Genomic DNA, 21,633 nt, shown 5'->3' on the forward strand with positions numbered 1-21,633 from the left:
GGCCTCTTTCTGAAGCTGAAGGAAACTGTTTTGGCTCTATCTCAATGACAACAGAGGCCTCTCCTCTTCCCCCTCCCAGCCCTTCATCTCTCATCTTGTCCCTCAGAAGAGATCACTCGCTAGATGATACGGTGAAGAGTGCTATAATGCAGGCTAATGTCACACTGGTGAAGGTACTTGGAGAAATGAGCCCTGCCTGTGCAAAACTGGCATGAGTAAAGGAGCAAGGGCTATCTTCTGGCACATAAAAGGAGACTAAAAGGGTAAAAGAGCCAGAGAGAGAGAAAAAATGAGAGAGAGACAAAGAATGGTGGGATTAAAAGAAAGAGAGTTGAGTAATTGGGAGTGACAAGCCAGTGGTGGTGTGTCAGGCCTTCAAACAACAGGGTTGAGTGAGTAATAGATGGAAAGAAATGAGAGAGAGAGAGAGAGAGAGAGAGAGAGAGAGAGAGAGAGAGAGAGAGAGAGAGAGAGAGAGAGAGAGAGAGAGAGAGAGAGAGAGAGAGAGAGACAAAAGAAAGGGGGTTGAGTTTTACTTCTGAAACCTTCGATGTTCAGGAAAAAAGGGAAAATTTTTCTTCTGAGATTGCCAAGAGAGAGCAGCCTTTTAGAGGTGACCTGTGATCAAAGCCACCAGTGCATCCCAGATCCCTCCTGATGGGAAAAACCTAACACTCTTTTTCTCTCCTCCTCGGATCCAGCATAATCACACCACATCTGCCCATTAATATCACAGATTATATCAGTCTTTAAAAAGGTCCTGTATCTGCCCTCTACGGAGCCACCCTCCCCGGGTCAGTCACTGAGAGGAGGGAAGAGTAAATGCAGCCATGCGTAAAAGCATTTTTTGCTTTTACGCTAAACTAGGCACGGCTACTCTGCATGGCACTGCAGAGCCTGTCAGGCGCACCGTTATGCAGTCTGATCCATAATAGAGCGAGAGAGAGAGAGAGAGAGAGAGAGAGAGAGAGAGTGTTCGCCACACTTAGCTGAATCAGGTCACACACTAGCAAGCACACAGATGCAGACTCAAAACTCCACCTATGCACAGACACACGCATGCATTAACTGATGACACTTTCACTCTTGAACACTAACTAACCTTAAAAAAAAACAGAATATTCAAACTCTTCAAATCCTTTGAGATTTCTAAAAATATGATGCCATAGATATAATAACATAATAAAAGACACAACGTCAAATATATATCTATATCTATATCTATATTGAAATAATTAAATTGGTGAATATAATGGTGAAGGACATGACTGGGTCATATTTCACCCCAAAATCAAGTGAAAGAAATTATATATTTAATAATACACATTGTAGAAATGTTTAATAATTGGAGAACATTTTGATTTATTTTTGCATTGTGGCAATTAAAAAAATAAGCAAAGAAAATATGTAACAGGACAAAAAAAAATATGAATGGTCTTAAAATAGTATCATTTCATATTTTTTATTTTGGCTTTGGGGAGAAATATGATCAAGAAATCATCATCAAAACTAAATATTAAAAAGGAAATCAGATACTAATCACACGTCCATTGCAATAAATAAATAAATAAGACTTCTAATTTATGACTTTTATTACTTACCCAGCTAGCTCAGATCACCTGATAAAATGCTAATACCCTGCAGCATACTATACACCCTGATCTTTGGTCTGGCTCCACTGCTTCACTTCTGTAATTAAAGAACTTGGACGCTATGAAATCTCACTCCAGCATGATGGACAGTTGACCCACGGCATCAGGATTGGCTTTCACGGAACGACCGGCTAGCCGTCTTGAGTGTGAGAGACCATTACACACATGCGGTTTACATGTCTGCATGGCTGCACGGTGGAACTGTAATGTTACCTTACAGGGTTACACATGCCTACGTAACCCCATGCTGTAATGGCCAGTGTCATTTTAGTGTTGGCTAGAGTAGTAAAAGGTCAAAGGGTCCAAATTTAAATAAATGAATCTAACAGGAAAGAAGTGAATTACCAGACTATCAAATCTTATATCATCACAGTGATCATTTAATCGGGAAAATGCTCATTTCCTGTCAAATGGATGCAGCATGAAAACAATGAGTTGGGCAACCCCCCTCAGTAATGCAATTATTCTCTACATGAGCACACTAGCAAAGCCCCCATTTACACTGCATGTCTGCAGCAGGGTAGGAGTGTGTGTGAGCATGCCTTTCCAGCCCACCAGCCAGGAAGCAGTCAGTGGAACTCTTATTTAGCACGGGAAGTGCAGATTTGCTTAGCAACCACATTAACTCTCCTGTCACTGAGGTATTTAGAATTATACCTCTTTAGTGACAGCCAGGCGTGCACGGGCAGGCATATTACACACACAGATGTGCGTTTTCCTGATATTTGAACTCACAGAGGAAATACCACTCCTGAGACGCTTGACGGGAAAAGGTCTGAGCGCTGCTGTGCACAAACCTGGTACCTTCCCTTCAGTAAATTCAATTTATGTGCCATTCAGGACTGTATTTTATTTACACTGATTTTAAATGAAACATTGGTATCTTTGGTTCCTTTAACATCCTAGGAAGTTATCCACTGCACAAAATGTTCTTTAGAGTGGAAAAAGTTTTTTAGATCATAAAAATCATACACTAACAAAAACAAGGTTCTTAAATGGTTAGAACCCTAAATGGTTCTTCTATGGCATTGCGGCGAAAACCCCCTTCTGGAACCTTTATTATATAATATATATACGTAGACAGCCAATCAAAGCTGAGATTGAACCCAATTTCAAAGCCGCTCGGCCTTTGAGAACGTCGCTCTGTAGCTCCCACAGCCAATCTATGGGGTCTTTGACTGCAATCGACTGATAGCTTGACTCTGATAGATTGTTTCTATCGCGGGCTGGAGGAGATTAACGAGAGAGAGACAGGAAGTCGAGCCAGTTCCACTCAACAGAAGCTGAAGAGGCCGGCCGATATGTTATCGAAAACTAAATAAACATTTATCAGCGTGCATGCTCTGCTCGGCCCAATCACTTCCCTGTCTCCGTGTCTGGGGCCCCAACTCAGGTTTCAAAGTTCAGCCGCACAATTTACTCGCCAAACAAATCCTGAACTCGGTTGCTATTAAATATGAGCACGAATGAACGGCAGTGATCATTCTCGGTCAATGTGCCGTCAATCACGCACAATGGGCCGGTACGTGGTGGGGTTTGGTCGTTATCATTAGTCGGTTTTCACACAATGATTTCACAAGAGAGATCACCTTTGGCTGAGAGGATTGCTTGTTTACACAAGCGTCAATGTGAAATTAAACACTTTTCATGTGGGCTTTTTATTCGCCAGGGCTTTTGAAACGAGGACGGAGGAGAAAAACACTAGCGCACTCCTTTTACTGAATGAGTTTGCTTTACGATCTGCTCTTTTGATTCCTTTCAAGTTGGTTAACAGTGTTGAAATGTTCCAACAACTGGCTCCTGAGCAAATTCAACAGTTCCTGCTTGGTGAGGGGTTTTGTGGATGGCGAATTGTTGCGCTTGTTGGTGCTGCTGATGTTGTTTGGCAGCCCTTGTCTTTGGGAGAGGACAGTACAAAGGAGCTTTGATTGGAGTGTGTGTTTGTTCGAGTTGTGCTGACATCTGTGTGTCTGTGTGTGTGTGTGTGTGTGTGCGCGCCCATGAGTCTCAGAGTGGTGTTGGCCTCACTGAACGCACAGCAGGTTGACTAGAACATGCTGGCTCTTTCCCTCAAAGCCGCCAGCATTCTGTTCCAAATGAGTTCAGCTCGGGGAGAGCCTTCGCTCTGGGGCACAATCACAAGGCTTACTGTTACAGGCATAAAAGAGGGGTGAGGGGGATGGGACCTGTGAATGGGGACAGGAGAGATCCATCCGGAATGTGAATTAGGGACAGAGAGGCAAAGAGGAAGTGATCGATAATATTTTATCTGTTACTTTTTCTAAGGTTTTGCTTCAGAAGTTAGTTTAGGACTCTGAGGAACATAATTAAAGAATTTACACATTATATTCATGATACCTATCTACTCATCTATCTATCTACCTTTCTACCTCCACCGGGTATGACTTAGCAGTCAAATGTTAGACCAGTGCCAAATTAGCCTACAATGACAACATTCAAGATCCCCGTTTCAGATCACTGTGTAGTTCATCTAGAGCAAGACTGACAAACTGAGTAGACCTTAGGTAAATGGAGAGCCCCAGGAAGTGGAAGAACTGGCTGAGACCCAGTGAGAGTGACTACACCCAGGCGGAGGAGCGATCTGGGCCTCCTCAGGAGACAGTTTGAGCAGCAGAAAAGAGACGGGGTCTGATTTCATCTGATAAGCAGGCAGAGCTGGAATAAGGTCCCTGCACAGGGGACGTAGAGAGTGTGTGTTCTTTTGTCATTGCTGCCAAAAACTACACACTCAAGAATAGAACCTGCTGGCTTAGATTCTCTCCTTTACTTTCTTTCTCTCTGTCTTTTAGACTATCTATCTATCTATCTATCTATCTATCTATCTATCTATCTATCTATCTATCTACCTACCTACCTACCTTTAGGTTATCCAGACTTTATGTTAACAAAGTTATGTTCTTACATTCACGTTTAAATTGTGATTCTGCATCCTCTTTGCTACCTCAATTCAATTCAAATTCAGGAATTGGAATTCAAAAACACATTCTCAATTCAATTATGAATGGCGCACTACCTGGTATGTAACAAAAGTGTAAGTTGTGAATAAGCCATTTCATAAGCTTGAGAATGTGGCAGCTCTGTAGCTGGAGTGTTATTCAGAAAAACACTGAGCTGTAGCCTATTATTGTGGGCAAGCAAGACAGAAGTCTGTGTCATTGGAGAGCTGTTGTGTCTTTAAGCAAGGACAGAGGTTGAGCTGTTTTGTCTCCTTGTCTGAGGGGAGGTAAGAATACACGCTCTCTCTCACACACACACACACACACACACAGTCAAAATGCCTTCACATATGATGTCTAAGGAGACGGCATCAAATTCAGGAAGCCCAGTGTAACATCAGAATGTGCTTCCTGCAGCAATCAATAGATCTCAGGGCCATACACCCCCACACATGCACAGACCTTAACAAGGGCGTGAGTGGATAAACAAATTGCCCTTGCACTTTAATCAGACTTGGAGAGAAACAACAAGCCTTTTGCAAAATTTATGTAATCGTTGCTTGAAGAACGTCTTCGCTATTTCACTCTAGTTTTGCTTTAAAAGCCACTTTGCGATCGACCAACCACTTAAGCTAAGCCAAAGCCAAATCGCAGTCAAACTGAAATATTACCAGCTCTGAAACACACCTCATTTATATATCTTTGATAGCCATCATATTCATGGTCATTATAAAGTATAAAGTGTTTAAATATGCTCGTACTTTGAATACGAATACTTTTGAAGTGTCGGCCAGGTCCGTGTGAAATCGTTCAAGAGATCCATTGAGTTGTAGATCGATGCAGCTCCTCACGGCCAGAGAGAGACAGCATTGAAGCTGATGCTAATTGAGACAGAAGTGAATTGATAAGGCCTAGGCTGCATAATAAGCTCGCTTGAAGCTAACACAGGCTAATGTTTCCATTAGCGTCCGTGAAGAGATGGATGGAGCAATAGATGGTGATATGGAAGGCCTAGTGGGAAAGACGGATGAGACAGGGAAACCCCATTTACCGTATCCAAAAGTTCAGGACAGATTTTTAGAGTAACAATTTAAAAAAAAACATCTCAGAACGTCCACTTAAATTCAATTTGAATAAAGGTAGCAAACAGGATGTGGAATTGCTATTCAAATTAGAAATTAAGAAAGTAGAATTAAATGAAAATTCAAAGGAAGTAAATTTATTTTCCTGTCATTCCTATTCAAATGTCAAATGTTGCACAATCCTGGATTCGTAACAAAAAATTGTCGGCTCTCCAGTGGAGTATGAACATACAAGGCAAAGGGAAGGGAAACCTCCACAATGTTGTCATTTTCTTGAAACTAAAGCTCTTTGAGGCTGAGTTAATATTTGGAAAAGCATGTTTGTTAGGCTCCATCCATACAAATAAGTCCAATTAATTCAGTACTGATGCAGATGCATAGTGTATAGGATAGTCTTGACCTTAGTATTTTAAAGCACAATGTTGTTGACAAAGAGCTGCAGAAAACAGCAACCACTTTGACCTTCTGATAGGAGGGATTCTTAGAAGCCAAGGTAAAGAGATAATTAAACAGACTGATAGGCCTAATAGTGAGATAAAGGTCAAAGTGAAGGGAGAAAAATAGAGGGGGGCGATACATTAAACCAGTACTACAGAAGTCTGCACAGCGCAAATGTAAATAGTAGTAACCTGTAATTAGATCCCTCTACTGGAGCGATTTATTTCAGACATTGTACTTCATCGAGACAGTCTTATAGAGAGCAAACAATGAAGTATTGTCAGATATAGGATGCCCCTTTAAAACCGGGCAGGCTAGTTGGAGGGTACAATTATCTTCAATTTCCTCTTGGGAAAAAAAAAGAGCTGGCAGAGATTGTGTTCAGCTTTCTCTCCGATTCCATGTCTGTGTGTGCTCATGTTTGCATGTGAGCGTGTGTGACAGTCCTTTTCAGAACAAGATTACATGCGTGGGCAGGCGAGGAGTGGCTTCAGACAGTAAATCAATGGATTCAACTGTAAAAGTGTTGTAGAACGTCTACAGGTTAGCGCAGAGCGCAGGGGGAGCCGTGTGGCTTTAACCTGAGCCTTTACCTCCTTTCGTGGGCACACACACACACACACATACACAGCTCTGGTTTCACACACATTGTTTTATTTAGCATGTCCGCTGTCAGCTCATTTGGAGGAGTGGTACTGGGTTGGAATAGTATTAATTGCGAGGGATCTATGACCTACGATCACTAACCTGAAGCACCATACTAGCCCGGATGCTAATGGTATTAAATGCCATTGTTTCCGACACTTTTAATTCACCTAGAGTAAGCCGAGAACACACACACATCTGTCTATACACATGCATACATGCTCCTTAAATCCCTAAACCTCATGGCTTTTCTGAACAACTTCTGATTGGTTAAGAGGTGTGACCATTCATCCAATCACGTCTCAGGGAGTACGTCTCCACTTACTCTACTAAAGTCAAATAAAATTACATTCGCAACCAAAACATGTAGGGCATAGCCAGACTTGATTTTGTCCATTTTTTTATGTGGCTGAAACAAAATAGCTATTTACTAAATATTTTGACGAAACAGATATTTAATAAAATGCATATTATTCAAGATATTTCGTTTTAAATAACACATACAATGAATTGCTCACAATAAGACCAGTAACAGTGACACCTGATGTGGTGGACTGGACTGTCAAATTTGTAAAAACTGAGACACAAAAATAAAAATAAATAAATAAAAGATTTGTGAATCTGAAACCTTAATTCAATTCGACAAATTTAAAATAGCTAAAACAAATTGCATTAATGTGTATTTAAGTAAATCAGAAATAAGCAACAGATCATGCTCCTGTACTTTACAGGAAAACATGCTGTTTTACCATTCAATTTATTTCACATGGTAGAAAAATGTCATTCAGTCAGAACTCTGATTGGTCCCGCACCCCACCAGCATCTGTCACATAAATCAATTTAAGTAATTATGAATTTGAAAATAAAAAGTTATTTGCTAACCACAATGTGCAATCATTGGAAAACCGCAACATGATTCATGTGGGCCACCGACTAGTGTGCCATTGTTAGCGCTTGACAGCAGAGTCTCCAGCGAGAAAAAGCACGGGGGAAGGGTGCTGCTGAACCGAGACAGACATTCTTTTGTTACCTGTTCAGCAAAACCAAAACAGCCTACGGGCTTTAAGGCTGGAACTGATACACCACGTCCCTTAATCAAAGAACAAAATGACAAGCTTTCTGTGTCACGCCTAGCACTGCCTCTCCACTACAGCCACAGGGCTTTAACTGGCAGCCATCTTTAGCAACGGCAAACCAGGAAGTGATGAAGTTATCATATTGTTGTGTCTGGTGAAACCGCAAAAAATAAAACATATCTAGAAAATCTGTACAGAAAATAAAAAATAAGTCTTACAATTAGCATAGGTACTGAACTACAATTTATATATTCCCCAGAGAGCACACATACATTTGACGAGACATTTTTTGAGGAAAATACATGCTGATGTTAGATTAACAATGTGTATCTACTTGTTCTGTACATTGCGTTTCTCTCTCTCTCTCTCTGCATTACGTTACATCTTAAAGCATCAACACGTTAGCTATGCTAGGCCCATTCACGCCAAGAACGATAACTATGTTAGCATCCACAACACACAATAATATTGTCTATTCGAAGCGTGCACTGCAGTTATTTCATCTGCCACTTTAAATGCTCAAGCTGTTTAAAGTCGGGTGGATTCTGATAGGCTGTCAGCGTTTCATTCAGAAAGTGATTCCAATGATATCTTTCCTCTGTGCCGTTACAGTTGTGGACTTCCCTATTCTCATTGAGTTAGACGATTATTAAAACTTTATATTTATCGTTATAGTTACTATCCTTGATGTGAACGGCCCTTTAGTCTGGAAAAAAACAGGACAAAAAAAATTAAGCATGGCTTGCGAAGACCACAGCCACGACAATAGTCTCAGGCCTGGGCTTTGTCTTCTAGTCTTAGTCCTGGTCATGAGCTCCAGCTGATCCTTTTTAAAGATTTGAAGGACAAAAGGAGCTCAGTTGAACTTTAGGATGAGAGGTGGGACCTTGGCGTGCTCTCCATCACCCCAAAGACAAAAACAACCTCTCATGACCACGAGTGTCATTAGGTCTGCACCCTCCCTTTATTTAACATTCACCAAGACATACTCGCGCATGCACAAAAAAAGACTCTGATTTGCCTCCCGATGCATTGCAAACACGCAGAACACATCAATGGCAGAGCCGTGCTGTGTTTCAGACCGCAGCGTTGCGGTTGTTCATTTAGACGGGGTGTGAGGACAGGCCTTTGTGTGGTTAGACTGGTGTCCACACACACCAGCACACACTTGCCCTCTGCCCCAGTTGTGTGGCCTGTAATCTTGTAATTCTTGGCCTGTGGCCTGTAAAAGGTCAACTTTGAAACAAGATTACTGTGTTCTACGGTCAGGGATTCACCTGTGTGATGTCATAGTGTAATCTACACGTCTGCTAACTCACCATTTAGTAGACCAAAGCATAACCTCAGTCAGTGCAGTGAGGCTGCACCTCAGTCAGGAGAGATTGAAGTGAAAGAAAACAAGACGGAACAAAACTGAAACATTGCATGATAATCAACAAGGCCGCATTTGAAACGCTCTAATGCTTTATTTCCACATTTTATTTACAAATACAGTGTGTGAATTGATTTTATTCATTATCCCTGCTGATTCATGATTACATAAATGCGCTTTATTAGGCTTATATCTTTTCAAAATTGTGGCATGTTTTTTGTGGGCAGGTTATGTAGGCTTGTGATTACATCATCATTTAGCTCTCGAGTCGAGAGTATGTATGTGTGCGTGCGTGTGTGTGTGTGTGGATGTTCTGATTCAATGATGAAGCATCTGGGTGGGTGACAGACAGATGGAGTTATGAGTGAGTAAATGTATTTACCTTTTTACGCATATTCACACTGAATTGTACGATTAATATCATCCATGCCCTGCTGCCGGTCTGGAACTGACATCAGAACGGCAGTCACGATAGCAAACCCATCATCTGTCTCCCTCTCGCTCTCGCTCTCTCTCTTCTCTGTAGATGAAGCCAAGAGCCCAGACAGCAGTGTTTCACCCTACCCTGCGATTCCACTCTCAGCAAACATAACTAGAGGATTTGAGTTGCATATTTTCTAGCCGTGTACTGTAATAGTATGTCTGTCTACTCATTTCAATGTCAAATTACACATTATAAAGTAGACTCCTTCTGTGTAGGGCACGCTTCAAAGAAAGGCAGTTATAGAAGTCTGACTAACCAACCCAAATTATGGTGCATCTCAAACCAGTGCCACTGGGCCCAGACGAAAGCTTCATTTAGAACGGGGTTAGGAAGGATGTTGCGTGTCTATTTCTTTCTTTCAGAGGCTATGTTTACAAGGCTTGACATGCCTGTAAAAAGTCTTTCAGAACTTGTAAGGTATAAAATAAATAGAGCAAGCTAATTTCTATATTCAAAATATTTTATGCAATATACTCAAGTAACATGGGGCGTTTATGTAGGTCTACAAACACATCAAATGTACGTTACAATGTTTCCCTCAAGCTATGGCATGGAAATTTATAGATAGCTGCTATAGGGGCAGTGTGACTCCAAAAGGGGCAGCTTGACTCCAAAAATAACTCATTTTTTTCATAGTCATTCAGTTTGAGGAAGTGTCGCTGTCTCTCAATGTGTGTGTATGTCACGCTGCCTCGGTCAGACAGCCATCTGTCCGATGGGAGCTGTATGGAGGCATCTGATTGGTCAGTCTGCCTGAATAGAGGGGTTTGATGGGAAGGGTCATGTGTCGGACTGCTCTTAGACACACAAACACACACTGCCAGCTAAAGTGTGACTCACTCCATCACACAAAGACAAAAGAGCTCAGCTGACATTGCAGAAAATCCCCATGTACAAACCAAAAAAACACGTATTTTGCTCAGCGATCTTCAATCGCAGTAGCAGTCTAAAGAACTGCTGTGAATTTCAGACAGAAATTTCACATAGGATGCATTATATGCCCTGAGAAAAGAACTGGCCAATCAGAATCGAGTATTCCAGAGAGCTTTGTAAAATACAGCTGGAAATCCCACACAAATTGTACAAAATTTGAATTTATGATCTTAAAAAAACAACATAAAACTACTCACTTAAGTAATTTGACATATTTCAAACTGAATACTCAACAGTAAATAACATGAATTGAATAAATAACTTGAATGCATCCATCTGCATTTGATTGGATTGTGAAAAGTAGACTTTGACATTATAGGTAAATCTAAATTGTCTCCGCCCACACGGCCTTGGCTACATCAGAAGAAAACAAAAATTGTTTCAGAATCATGCACAATACAATCAAAATGTTACAGAAAATAAGTAAGGTCTAATTTTGATGTCATGAATTTTTTTTCCCTTTTTTTACAAATGCAGAACAGACAAATCTTGCAATATTTATGTTAAAGCACACAATGAGGCTGAGAGGCGATTCAGTTGCGTGATGAATTTTTCAAAGCCAAACTCCTCCAGTAATTTGTCATCATGTTTCTTTCTATCCGTGCTTAACTGCCATTAATAATAGACATCAGTGCCATGAATGAATGAATGAATACAAAAAAGTAGGAATGAATGAGGTTTTATTTGTTTAAAGAGCGCATGTTGCAGACATAAAGCCAGTCAGAACATTGGATCTAGTTCCTTTCTTTCCTACTTCATTCATTCTTTCCTAATTCGTTCATTCACTTGTACTTGTTATTCTGGTGTGACTAGGAGCCCATTCCGACAGTCTGCCTGAAATGAAACGTTCATGTCTTTCATTAAATCAAACATTTACCTCACACTTTATATATTAGCACATCCAGTCTCGCATTGACAATCACAGTAACCCAGGAAACCCCCGAAACGCATCTATTTTCCCACCCCTCCTCCCTGTTAATGCCAGACACAGAAAAAGCTCCCTCCTCCATCCCACACTCTTCTGTCTGCCAGCCCCCCCATCACATCTTTCTCCACCTCCCCCAGCCGTCCCTATCAGGCAGGTATATGAATGCTTTCCCAAAGGCCAGCCAATACAAACACACACACATTGACTGGGCTGACTGATGTGTGGGGGCTGGTGGAAGGAGTGTGAAAAGAGAGGATGCCCTGTGATGAACCGCTCTCTTTTATCTGTGTTTATCTCCATCTGACATTAATGAGATTTTAGCTACTGCATCCTGGGGGAGGGGGTGGACAGACTAGGAGGCTTAGCAGCGTGTGTCTAAGAGGGTGTGATATAATGTCACAACAGAGTTTAAGCTATGACGAGGGGAAATTATGTAAGAGGGTATAATTTCCCAAAATGTCTTCTTTTCGATTGCAATATAACTGAAATCGCAACATTTCTGAGTTCACTAAGAATCTCTGTAACTGTGTAGGCAGTAAGGGCATCAGGTTAGCTCTCTTGAGTTACAATGCTTTGAGCTAGAAAAGCTAGTGAACTGCCTACTATGCAGCATACTTACTACATTAGAACTTCACTACTGACTTAAAATTATATATATATAATATAGCACTTATTGTACTGATAGAGGATGGAGATTTGCCTATATAAAACATTTCAAGTGGAAAACAATTAGGGATGCACCAATATTAAAATTTTGGCCGATAATCAATAATTCTTTATATTTGAAAGCTGATGACCAATATTATTGGCCGATAAATCTAATTTTTGAGAGCCTGCAACAAAAACAAAAGTCTCACCATTAAAACCATGTCCCAAGCACACACTTATAATGCTCTCATCACCATTTTATGTAGCCTATATGACAGACTTGTGCTGTGCATGTTGCACTTAACTGTATTTTCCTTTTTTTTAAAGTTATTCCAATCATTTTTAAAGCAATTCAAAACCATCATGGCGAACAGTGCGCATCTGAAGTGTCTCAGCTGAAGGAAATAATCCATTATTTATCAGCTTTAATATATTGGCTAAATTTTCTTGTCGGGCCGATTACGATAACATTAAAAATGAACATAATATAAAACATATATGATGAATGATATATCGTGCATCCCTAAAAAACGGTTGTGATATTGCATATTGAACAAACTGGATTTCCATCCCTCACAGCCTCGCTTTTGCTTGCATCAAATTAAATAGGGCACCTAGTGTGAAGGAAGTCTATTTCTCAAGTATATTTGATCTCTCAAGCATATTTTAAAGTCATTGATGGCAACAACAAAAAAAACAGAGAAAGATTTACTCCCTGCTGAGGTTGCTAAATAACGATGAACAGCAAAGCAGAATAAGTGCCATTTTGATTTGAAAACTCAGCTCGAGAGGTGAAAAACTGATCGAATTAGCAAGGATGTGGCTAATAAGCCAAGCATGAATGTTCACACATGAATTGAACTGTTAGTGTAAAAAAAAAAAAACACTAATGAATTGACTTGCATTTGCATTAAAAAGCCACAAAAGCAATTAGGGTTTGAATTGTTCCTGGGAGATGTTCGTGTCTTATCTCTAAAACAAAGCCACATATTTTCTCTCTTTGCCCAGTTAATCACAGTTATGATCCATCAGTTCGGGCTTGTCAGTGACGGACTATTTGAAAAATCTTAATTAGCACCTAAAGGAGACTCGTTAGAACACTCAGCTGCTGCTCACTCCTGAAAAAAAAAAAACCCTGTCGAATTTAATAACCACCCAGGACTACACATGAGGGATTTTTTTTTTAAAACCAGGATCAGTGGGAACTAAGAATGAGCTTTGTTGTGAAAGCAAGAGATTACCGTGCTTTTTTCACAGAGTTTCATACTTTGTAAAACTGTTCGGGTTTCTCGTCTGGCACTCTTGCGCAACAATAAAAATGACCCTTGCGGATATCCAAACAAAAGCCTGTTCATATCAGTAACCGACTGAACCACACAGGGTCCGTTTCTCTGCCTCGCAGGTCTTTGACCTCACGAGTCCAAGTTCTGGAACATACTGAGGAAGACTTTGACCAGTGAGGTCTCAGAACAGCCGTTCGACTCGGTTCTCAGACGGATCCTCTGGTTTATATCGTCGGGGCAGCTGCAGGACTATCCGTAGCCTACCCGTGAAGCCCCTCGCATTCTGAAGGGGAGGCAGAGAAATGCGCAAATGCAGCTTTTCGCGATGCAGCCATTGATATGCATACCAGGGGCCAGCTGCTGCTGAGTAGAGTTGAGCCATCCGCTGTGTGTGTGTGAGTGTGTGTGTGTGTGCGCAGCTTAAGAGCGATATGCCTGGCGAATGAGACGGGACATACCTAATATCCCCTTAGGGAACTGGCTTCCTCTCCCAAAGCTCTTGCACCCTCTCAGTTCTCCACCAGATATCCCAGAATTCTCTGAGGCGCTCGGGTGGTGGTAGAGAGGGGTTTGGAAAGATGCCACGCTCTCTCTCTCTCTCTCTCCAAAATAAAAATCACAAGTCAGCCGAACCGAACGCGGAGGACGGAAGAGAGAAAATGAACACGCAAGGTGTTCATCAAAAGCATTTTCAAGGGCGTGATTTGGAGAAAATTACGTAGCTTTGTTTCCAAAGAGCGAACAATTAAGCGAGAAAACTGCTTCAAAGGCTGAGAGCGGTTAAATGCTTTAATGACTAGATGATTAGAGAGGTTTACTGCCCACTTCCAGCACCTGGGGGGAATTAAAGATCGAGAGAAAGGGAAAAAACACTTGATTGTAGAGGAGACGAGAAGTCAGCAGGAGAAGGGTTCTGATACCGTGCAGGTGTGTGTGTGCGCGCGCGCGCGCCGGCAGACACGGAGCGAATGCGAATACGAGAGTGAGAGAGGGCACGCTTCATTCATGCCCATTCATACACACGTTTGCATAATCAGTCTCTCGCTGCACTTCGGGAGTGGCTGTCCTGGAATGCGGCTGTCGCAACTCTCCCTTCCCGTCACTGAGCTGTGGTTTTCCTGCACTGGCGGCAAGAACACGCCGTCTGCCAAAACTCTCGAAATAACCCCTGATAAAAACGCCTCCACATTTAACAGGAAACTCAGAGGGGGAAATCAAATGCATGACTACGTGGGAAATGCTCATGATATGGGCTTTCTTGTGCTTACTGCTCTGAAAAATGAAAATGCCAACTATTTCATCAAGTAGCCTATAGGCGAAATCTGTAGATATGTAAAATGCCCAGTGAAAAAAACGTATTACAACAGGGCTGTTATAAACATTCATTGAATTTTCATCCGTTTTCACAAATTTGCATTTTTGTAGTTCACATGGAGACAATAACGGTATTGTTTTCAAAAACTTGTACTTTGAAACCCGTTTTCAAAAGTTAGCGTTTTCAGGCCCCCAAACCGCAGTTGTCGTGTAAATGAATGGCTAAAACGCATGAACTTTTTTAGTGTGTCGTGTAAACGGCCCCTCAAGCTATTTTGTCCGTAATCCACCTAATCATTTATCGCCACACCTGACAATTACGTCCAGACATTTTTATCAGTATAAAGTAATCATGATAGCTCATGAAGCCAACTCAACACCTGGACTTACACTTTGAACCTGTATACTACAGTTCAGCAAACTCAAACCATGTTTACCAAGCTGCCAAACTCTTTTGAACCCTTTGAACAAGATCTCAGACAAGCGTAACACAATTTTCTTCACCACAGAGTATTAAAAGATAATGTGTTTGGACCTGAGACAGCTTTACAGAACATAATGGCTAGGTAGGCTACATTTTACGCTTAATTATTGACTGTGTGTCTGAGCGAGGGACACAGAACATCCTGTCTTTCTGTGTCTTCCGGCTGCTGACTGAAAGCACCAGACAGACACGCACTCACAAACGCTTATATATACACACACACATGTATATGTAGAGGGAGGTTGAGCAACTACAGTCTGTGACCTTCCCTCAGCAAGCAGCAGAGAAAAAGGAAGTTCCTTCACCCCACCCAGAGACAGAGAGAGTGAGAGAGAGAGACTGCCAGACTACTTTTCACAGATGAGGAACAGTAAGATCTGTAAATAACTCAGCAGAAAACAAAATAGCTCTGTCACAATCGCACAGACAGCAACAGAAACACAGTATACAAACATACAGACTGTTACATCTACATTACTCGCATGTGGAATGCTTGTTACGCAAGGTTGCAAACGCATAAATGAATATAAACGTGCACATATAACCGTTTTCAACATTGATAAGAAGAAGAAATGTTTCTTGAGTATATTAGAATGATTTCTGACGGATCTGAAGTAATGATGCTGAAAATTGCCATCACAGGAATAAATTATATTTTAAAATATATTCAAATAGACCACGATTATTTTAAATAGTACAGACAATATTACTGCTTTTACTGTATTTTTGATCAAATAAAGACAGCCATGGTTAGCTTAAGAGACTTTTCGATCATCATTTGAAATCGAGCTTATAGCTCAAAGCACGTTTCAAGCCTCAGTCTTATTCTACAAACATCTGAGTGGCAAATGAAATTGTGTGGAAGCCATTATGAAGTCATCAATATCAAATCGCAGACTCTTCCTGGCAAAGGAGTGACCGGGCGGTCGGGCATATGTAAAAATACACCGAATCTCCCTCTCTCTAGATGGATATAATGATATATTCCACTTCCGTTTCCAGACGGTTTGAGAGTGTTCCCTCTTGTGTGTGGTGAGAGGAAGGAAAGCTCTTGAGATGAATAAAAGCCTGCTGTGGGGGGTCTGATAATGTGATAATGCAGAGAGCTCCGGGACATTTTGGGCTCACTCGAGACCGAGGGAAACAGCTCGATGTTAACGAGGCAACGTCATTCACCGTAAGGGACAATTCAATCTGCAAAGCACTTATGACACACATCGTCCGTGCAAAAAGAGACAGAAAACGGCAAATGTGTGTAAACACGCTGTGGAGAGCAGGCCTCAGTTTACATTCTCTCGCTCTATTCATACAGGGAAAGTAAGCTGGAGGTGGTGGAGGGCTGATCAGAGAGAGATGGGAGGGAGGAGATGTTGGTGAATGCACTTCTTTGTTGGTTCATACTCCGTTTCCACCACAATACTCCAATCCCTGCATCATCAGCTCCATTCAAGGGAAACAGTTCATGCAAATGACCAGGCCTGCCATTCATTGAGTGTTTGTGTGTGTGTGTATTGGAGGGGGGGGGCACATTACTAAAAAACTTTTCCTCTAATCCTCTACCTCACAAACAGGACCGTGTCTGCAGCAAGAGTCAACCATTAGAGCCCCAGGGTTAAGATGAGCCGCCACACATGCAAGTAATCCGAGACTGGAGACAACCCAAAGCAGATAAACATAAAACAATCAGCCCGAGACTGCTTTATCACATTATTCCTTCCAAAAATACCCAGAAATGAACTTTACGATGCATATTTAAGCAGCAAACTTGGTTGGAGTGCGGCTCAGAAAGCATGTTTTTTTTCCCCTCAGCAGCCCCGTGATTAAACCCTCAATGGCCTGATCATTAAAAACACATCCACTGTCAAGTACCTGTGATAGCTAAACGGCCCATTTCAGAATTACCATAACATGACGCCATTGCCGTGGGACATGTGGAAGTCATGCTGAGCTCGAGAGAGACAGATGGAGGAATGAGATGATAAAAAACAAGCACTAGACAGAGAGAGAGAGAGATGAAGACTACTAGCCTTTAATGGCTCTAAATGATTGTTTGCTTACGCAGTCAGCACTGTATCTACAGTAAAGGTTAACGGGACAGAGGTTGTGACACTAAGGGTTAGTTACTGGTCAATTAAATTCAGCAAAGCCCAAAAAGCAACCAAGAAATGCTCTCTGTGAGAGATTGCATTTTTTGCATCGGTCTGCTCAAGTTAAATATTTCATGCCATTAAATTTAGGCCACTGCGACGGCTATTCTATCTTGACGTCCGCCCGCAGATTCCACATCTCACCCCCCTCCCGGATATCAGGTTGTAACATTTGGACTGGGAAACCAATATCATGATAGTCTCTGGAGTCTGGAGACTGGGTCACCAAAGAACTGACACTCTTGGCCCCTTTCCAAGCACTCATCTAAGGAGGGAAGCTGACACTACTTGGAATATGCCAACGCAAAACTTAAGACATACAAATTTCACCCTGGTGGTGTGGCTTAGCGGTTAAAACATCTAGTCTGCCAACTTTAAGATTGTTGCTTTGAATACCAGCAGAGGTGATTCATGAACATTGCCACAGTGCCCCATCACACTTAACCTCAGGTTGTGCCAAGAGGAATGTCCCTATAAGAAGTGCACTGTACATCTGCCAAATAACTACTTACTGTTGAGGCTGAAGTTTGTGTCACTAAAGAACTGACACTATTGGCCTTGGCTTTCTCCAAGCATTCATCTGAAGACGACCCATTCCTACAACATCTATTTTTTTTATATTTCTAATATTTTATTTTTGAATTACTAACAAATAATCCAAAAGTGACACAAAGTTTCAATTTCACTAATTACATCAATTGTTTTTACATACAAGATGCAATGACTAGTCAGAATGACTGTTTTATAGGTCAATATAAGTTCAATATAATTGCAAGTAAGATTCAAAATATTTATAGTAGCAACTTGGGATACAATAGTGTATAATAAAGTAGTATGATCCAATTAGTTCTAGGAAAACCGTAACAGATAGCTACTAGTAGCCAGACTATTTCTAGTAAGCCAGATTGAATATTAATACATATTAAATAGTTACAAGTAAAACTGAAATAGGTGGAAAACATACTAGTTGGAAGTGAACAGTTGATGTCTGAAGCACTGAAACAAACATTTGGGTTACACTTTATTTTAAGGTGTCTTTGTTACACTGTAATTATACATTTAAATATTATGTACTTACTATAGAGTTAGGATTAGGGTTTGGTTTAGATGCATGTAATTATGCACAATTTATAGTTATTACTATAGTAACTACATGTAACATGCAACAATGACACTGTGAAACTGTCTTACCAATATTTGCTTCTACCAAGATAATAATAGGCAGCAAAGGAATAAGTAGTTTGCAATGAATTACTTGATACCTGGGACTAATTTAATAGACACCACTAGTCACTATATCTACTGGAATAAGTAATGAAGTTATTCGTGAAAAGTCTCAATTGGCTTACAACTAGTCATTAAAAAACAAGCAGCAAAATAGGCACTAGTGAGTTTAAAAGGATGAAACGTCTTGTCATAGACGTCTGACACATGTAGTCCACTACAACAAAACTTAATCAGTTCTCCCTGCACTAGAGCAGGGGATGCAGCGCAAAATGCAACAAACTGGCTCACCCTTGATGCTTTCCGCTTGTATTTATTGGCGAAGTCAAATTTCTCCTTAATGTCATCCAGGAGCTGCTCCAGACGCGCTTTCTCCTCTTTCCCCGTGTAATCCGGGCTCAGGAGCACATACGCCCTCCAATTTGCCGAGTCAAAGCCCCAATGGCAAGTCCTGTTCTCCAGCGATTTGTGACTGTGCACCACGAATTTCTGGGTCGGGTACATGAGCCTGCAGTCCATGCATTGTATGCAGGGCGCGTTGGGATTCGTGTAGAGCTCCGGGACCAGAAGACCCTTACACTTCCCGAAGCACTCGTGATAGATCTTGAAGCTCTTTTCGGTGAGTTCCAGCTCGATGGAGCCGTAAAGCTCCTTCTTGGAGTGCGGCGGGTACGTGCCCCCGTAGATGAGCGCGTTGCACAGGCGCTCCGAGTCCGTCTTGGTGATGAGCCCGCAGGACGGCGCGGAGAACGGCAGGATCCCCATCACCTTCAGGATCTCCAGCTGGTCGGCGGTACAACGCGAGCAGTAAATGTGCAAGTCGTCGCACACCGAGTTGATCTGCTGGAGCGAGAAATCCCGCAGCACTGTGTTGAGGATCTGCGGCAGGCACAGGCGCTTCTCGCCGCCCACCACGAAGCACGAGATGGTCTCGCTCTCCAGGACCGTCTCGCACCTCTCCGTGGAGCGGTCGGACGGGATGAAGAGCGGCCCGGGCATCACCGGAGGAGGCTGCATAGGGGGGAGATGCAGCACGGGCTCCGGGACGTCTTTGCCATCCTTTTTGAAGAGCAGATCGTGTTGCCACCTGGCCGAGAAAGCGGCCGGTCCTCCGAGAGAGCTCATGGAGCTCAGGTGAAACTGTTTGAGAGTTTGTTGCAGTCCCGGGTGAGGCTGGAAACTCTGTCGCGTTATTGTTTCCATGTTTCGCGCACCGCGTTGTCGTTGAAACCGAGCGTCTGACGAGAAATACGACTCAAAGGTCCTGGTACCGCGTCTCTAAATCCAAGTCTGTGAAAACAAGCACAAGAAGGCCGATAGGGCTTCATGAAATCCCCACTCAGACGAAGGTTACCACCGGCGTGTCTTTTTCCCCTGCAGCGGGCTCTCTCCTGTCCATATCAACAGACAGACGCGTACAGAAAACTCAAGTGTAACACAAGCAAAAGCGCGCAAGTTGTAGAAAAACTATCCCACGGGGGAGCCGAACTTGTCCCACGTCAAATTCAGGAGTCAAATACACAATCCACGAACTTTAAATCCGTATTTTCCCCTGCGAGTAGAGATCGCTGCAGCCGGACACGGCGCGTCGCCTCCGCTCCTCTGCCCCTGCAGTTCAGTGTGACTGAGTCAGTGAGCACAGCCTCTCTCTCTCTCTCTCTCTTTCTCTCTCTCTCTCCCTCTCTCTCTCTCTCCCTCTCTCAGTGTTTGTGTGTCTGGCTCAGTCATTGAATCCCAGCCAAGAATGTGACTGACTCCGCAGGCTGTGGCTCTTCCAAGAACCAGCCTTCACTCCCCACTGCTGTAGAGACAGTCACTGACTGTACATATAATATCTATTTATAATAGAAATATTTATTATTATTACTATTTATATTTATAAATACTTCAACGTTTTTACTTTTTTTATTATTATCTTATTTTTGTTGATTTATTGCCTTATTTTTTATGTAGTTATTATAAATCGAATTCATTATATCCAATTAATTATACTGTTAATGATTAAATATTAGGCTATTTCTTAAACATATATGACAGCTTCGTTTGTCACCATTTACAATATTGTCAAAGTGTAAACAGTACTTAAAATATTAAAATAGGCATATGAAAAATAAATAGGGTGAAGTAAATAAAGAAAAATATGAAATGAAGGGAATAATAAAAGAAAATGAATTTTTAAATATTTATTAAATTAGCCTACTAGTGTGCCACATTTGTTCTATTGTTAGTGTACTTTTTGATTTTTGCACTTTGTAGGCTACTTGAATAATATAATGCAGATGTAGGCCTATATGTTTTTCCATAAACATTAAATTGAAAAGTAAGATTCATCATCATGGTATGTGCGCATCTTTGTTTCTGTTATTTCAAATGTACGTATTTCATTTGAAAAAAAAAAAAATGAGTTTGAGTAAATTTTTCTTTATCAGTTAACAAAATTCAAATTGTATCTGTCATGGGTTCTGGACTCATTCATCTTTACTTTCACTTTCATGGATTTTCAGTTAGTTTTTATTCATCATATGTTTTCCTTTGTTTGATTTTCCCGCCACTCATCAGTAACCATGGACACTAATCATCATCATCACAGCTGCTCATCATTCAGTTCATCACCATCATGTATTTAAGTTCCTCCCTGTTGTCAGTTGATGTTTGCGTGTTAACCTTTGTTTCATTATTATTTTATACATTTAATGTTACATGACACTCAAGGACACCTTACAAACCCAATAAAACAATAACAAATACTCATTATTAGCCTGGATACCAGTATTAAAATGTAAAAGTAATCACATAAAATTCATGCAGGCTCTGTAACACTTTCTGTCAGTTCCTGAGTTTATTGTAGGCTATTATTAAATCACTTTGTATTGGATCATGTGTACCTTCTTCCTCCTGTGACAGTATCATTGCGGGTTGTCACTGTGGCACCACTTTTAAATTAAGGCTGCAATTAAACCTCAAAC

The 21,633-nt window shown here is 41.4% G+C and overlaps 1 protein-coding gene across 1 annotated transcript in view; it reads right to left on the minus strand.

Moving 5' to 3' along the window:
- Positions 1–20,389, minus strand: part of skia (v-ski avian sarcoma viral oncogene homolog a) — a 63,145-nt gene extending 42,756 nt beyond the window's left edge. The window contains exon 1 of the mRNA XM_079897304.1: positions 18,959–20,389. Coding sequence (XP_079753430.1) covers positions 18,959–19,870 — 912 coding nt within the window. The 5' untranslated portion in view covers positions 19,871–20,389. The remainder of the gene's footprint in view (positions 1–18,958) is intronic.
- Positions 20,390–21,633: the final 1,244 nt, after the last annotated feature.

The sequence above is a fragment of the Squalius cephalus genome (genome assembly GCF_949319135.1).
Source record: "Squalius cephalus genome assembly, chromosome: 16".
Classification (NCBI taxonomy): Eukaryota; Metazoa; Chordata; class Actinopteri; order Cypriniformes; family Leuciscidae; genus Squalius; species Squalius cephalus.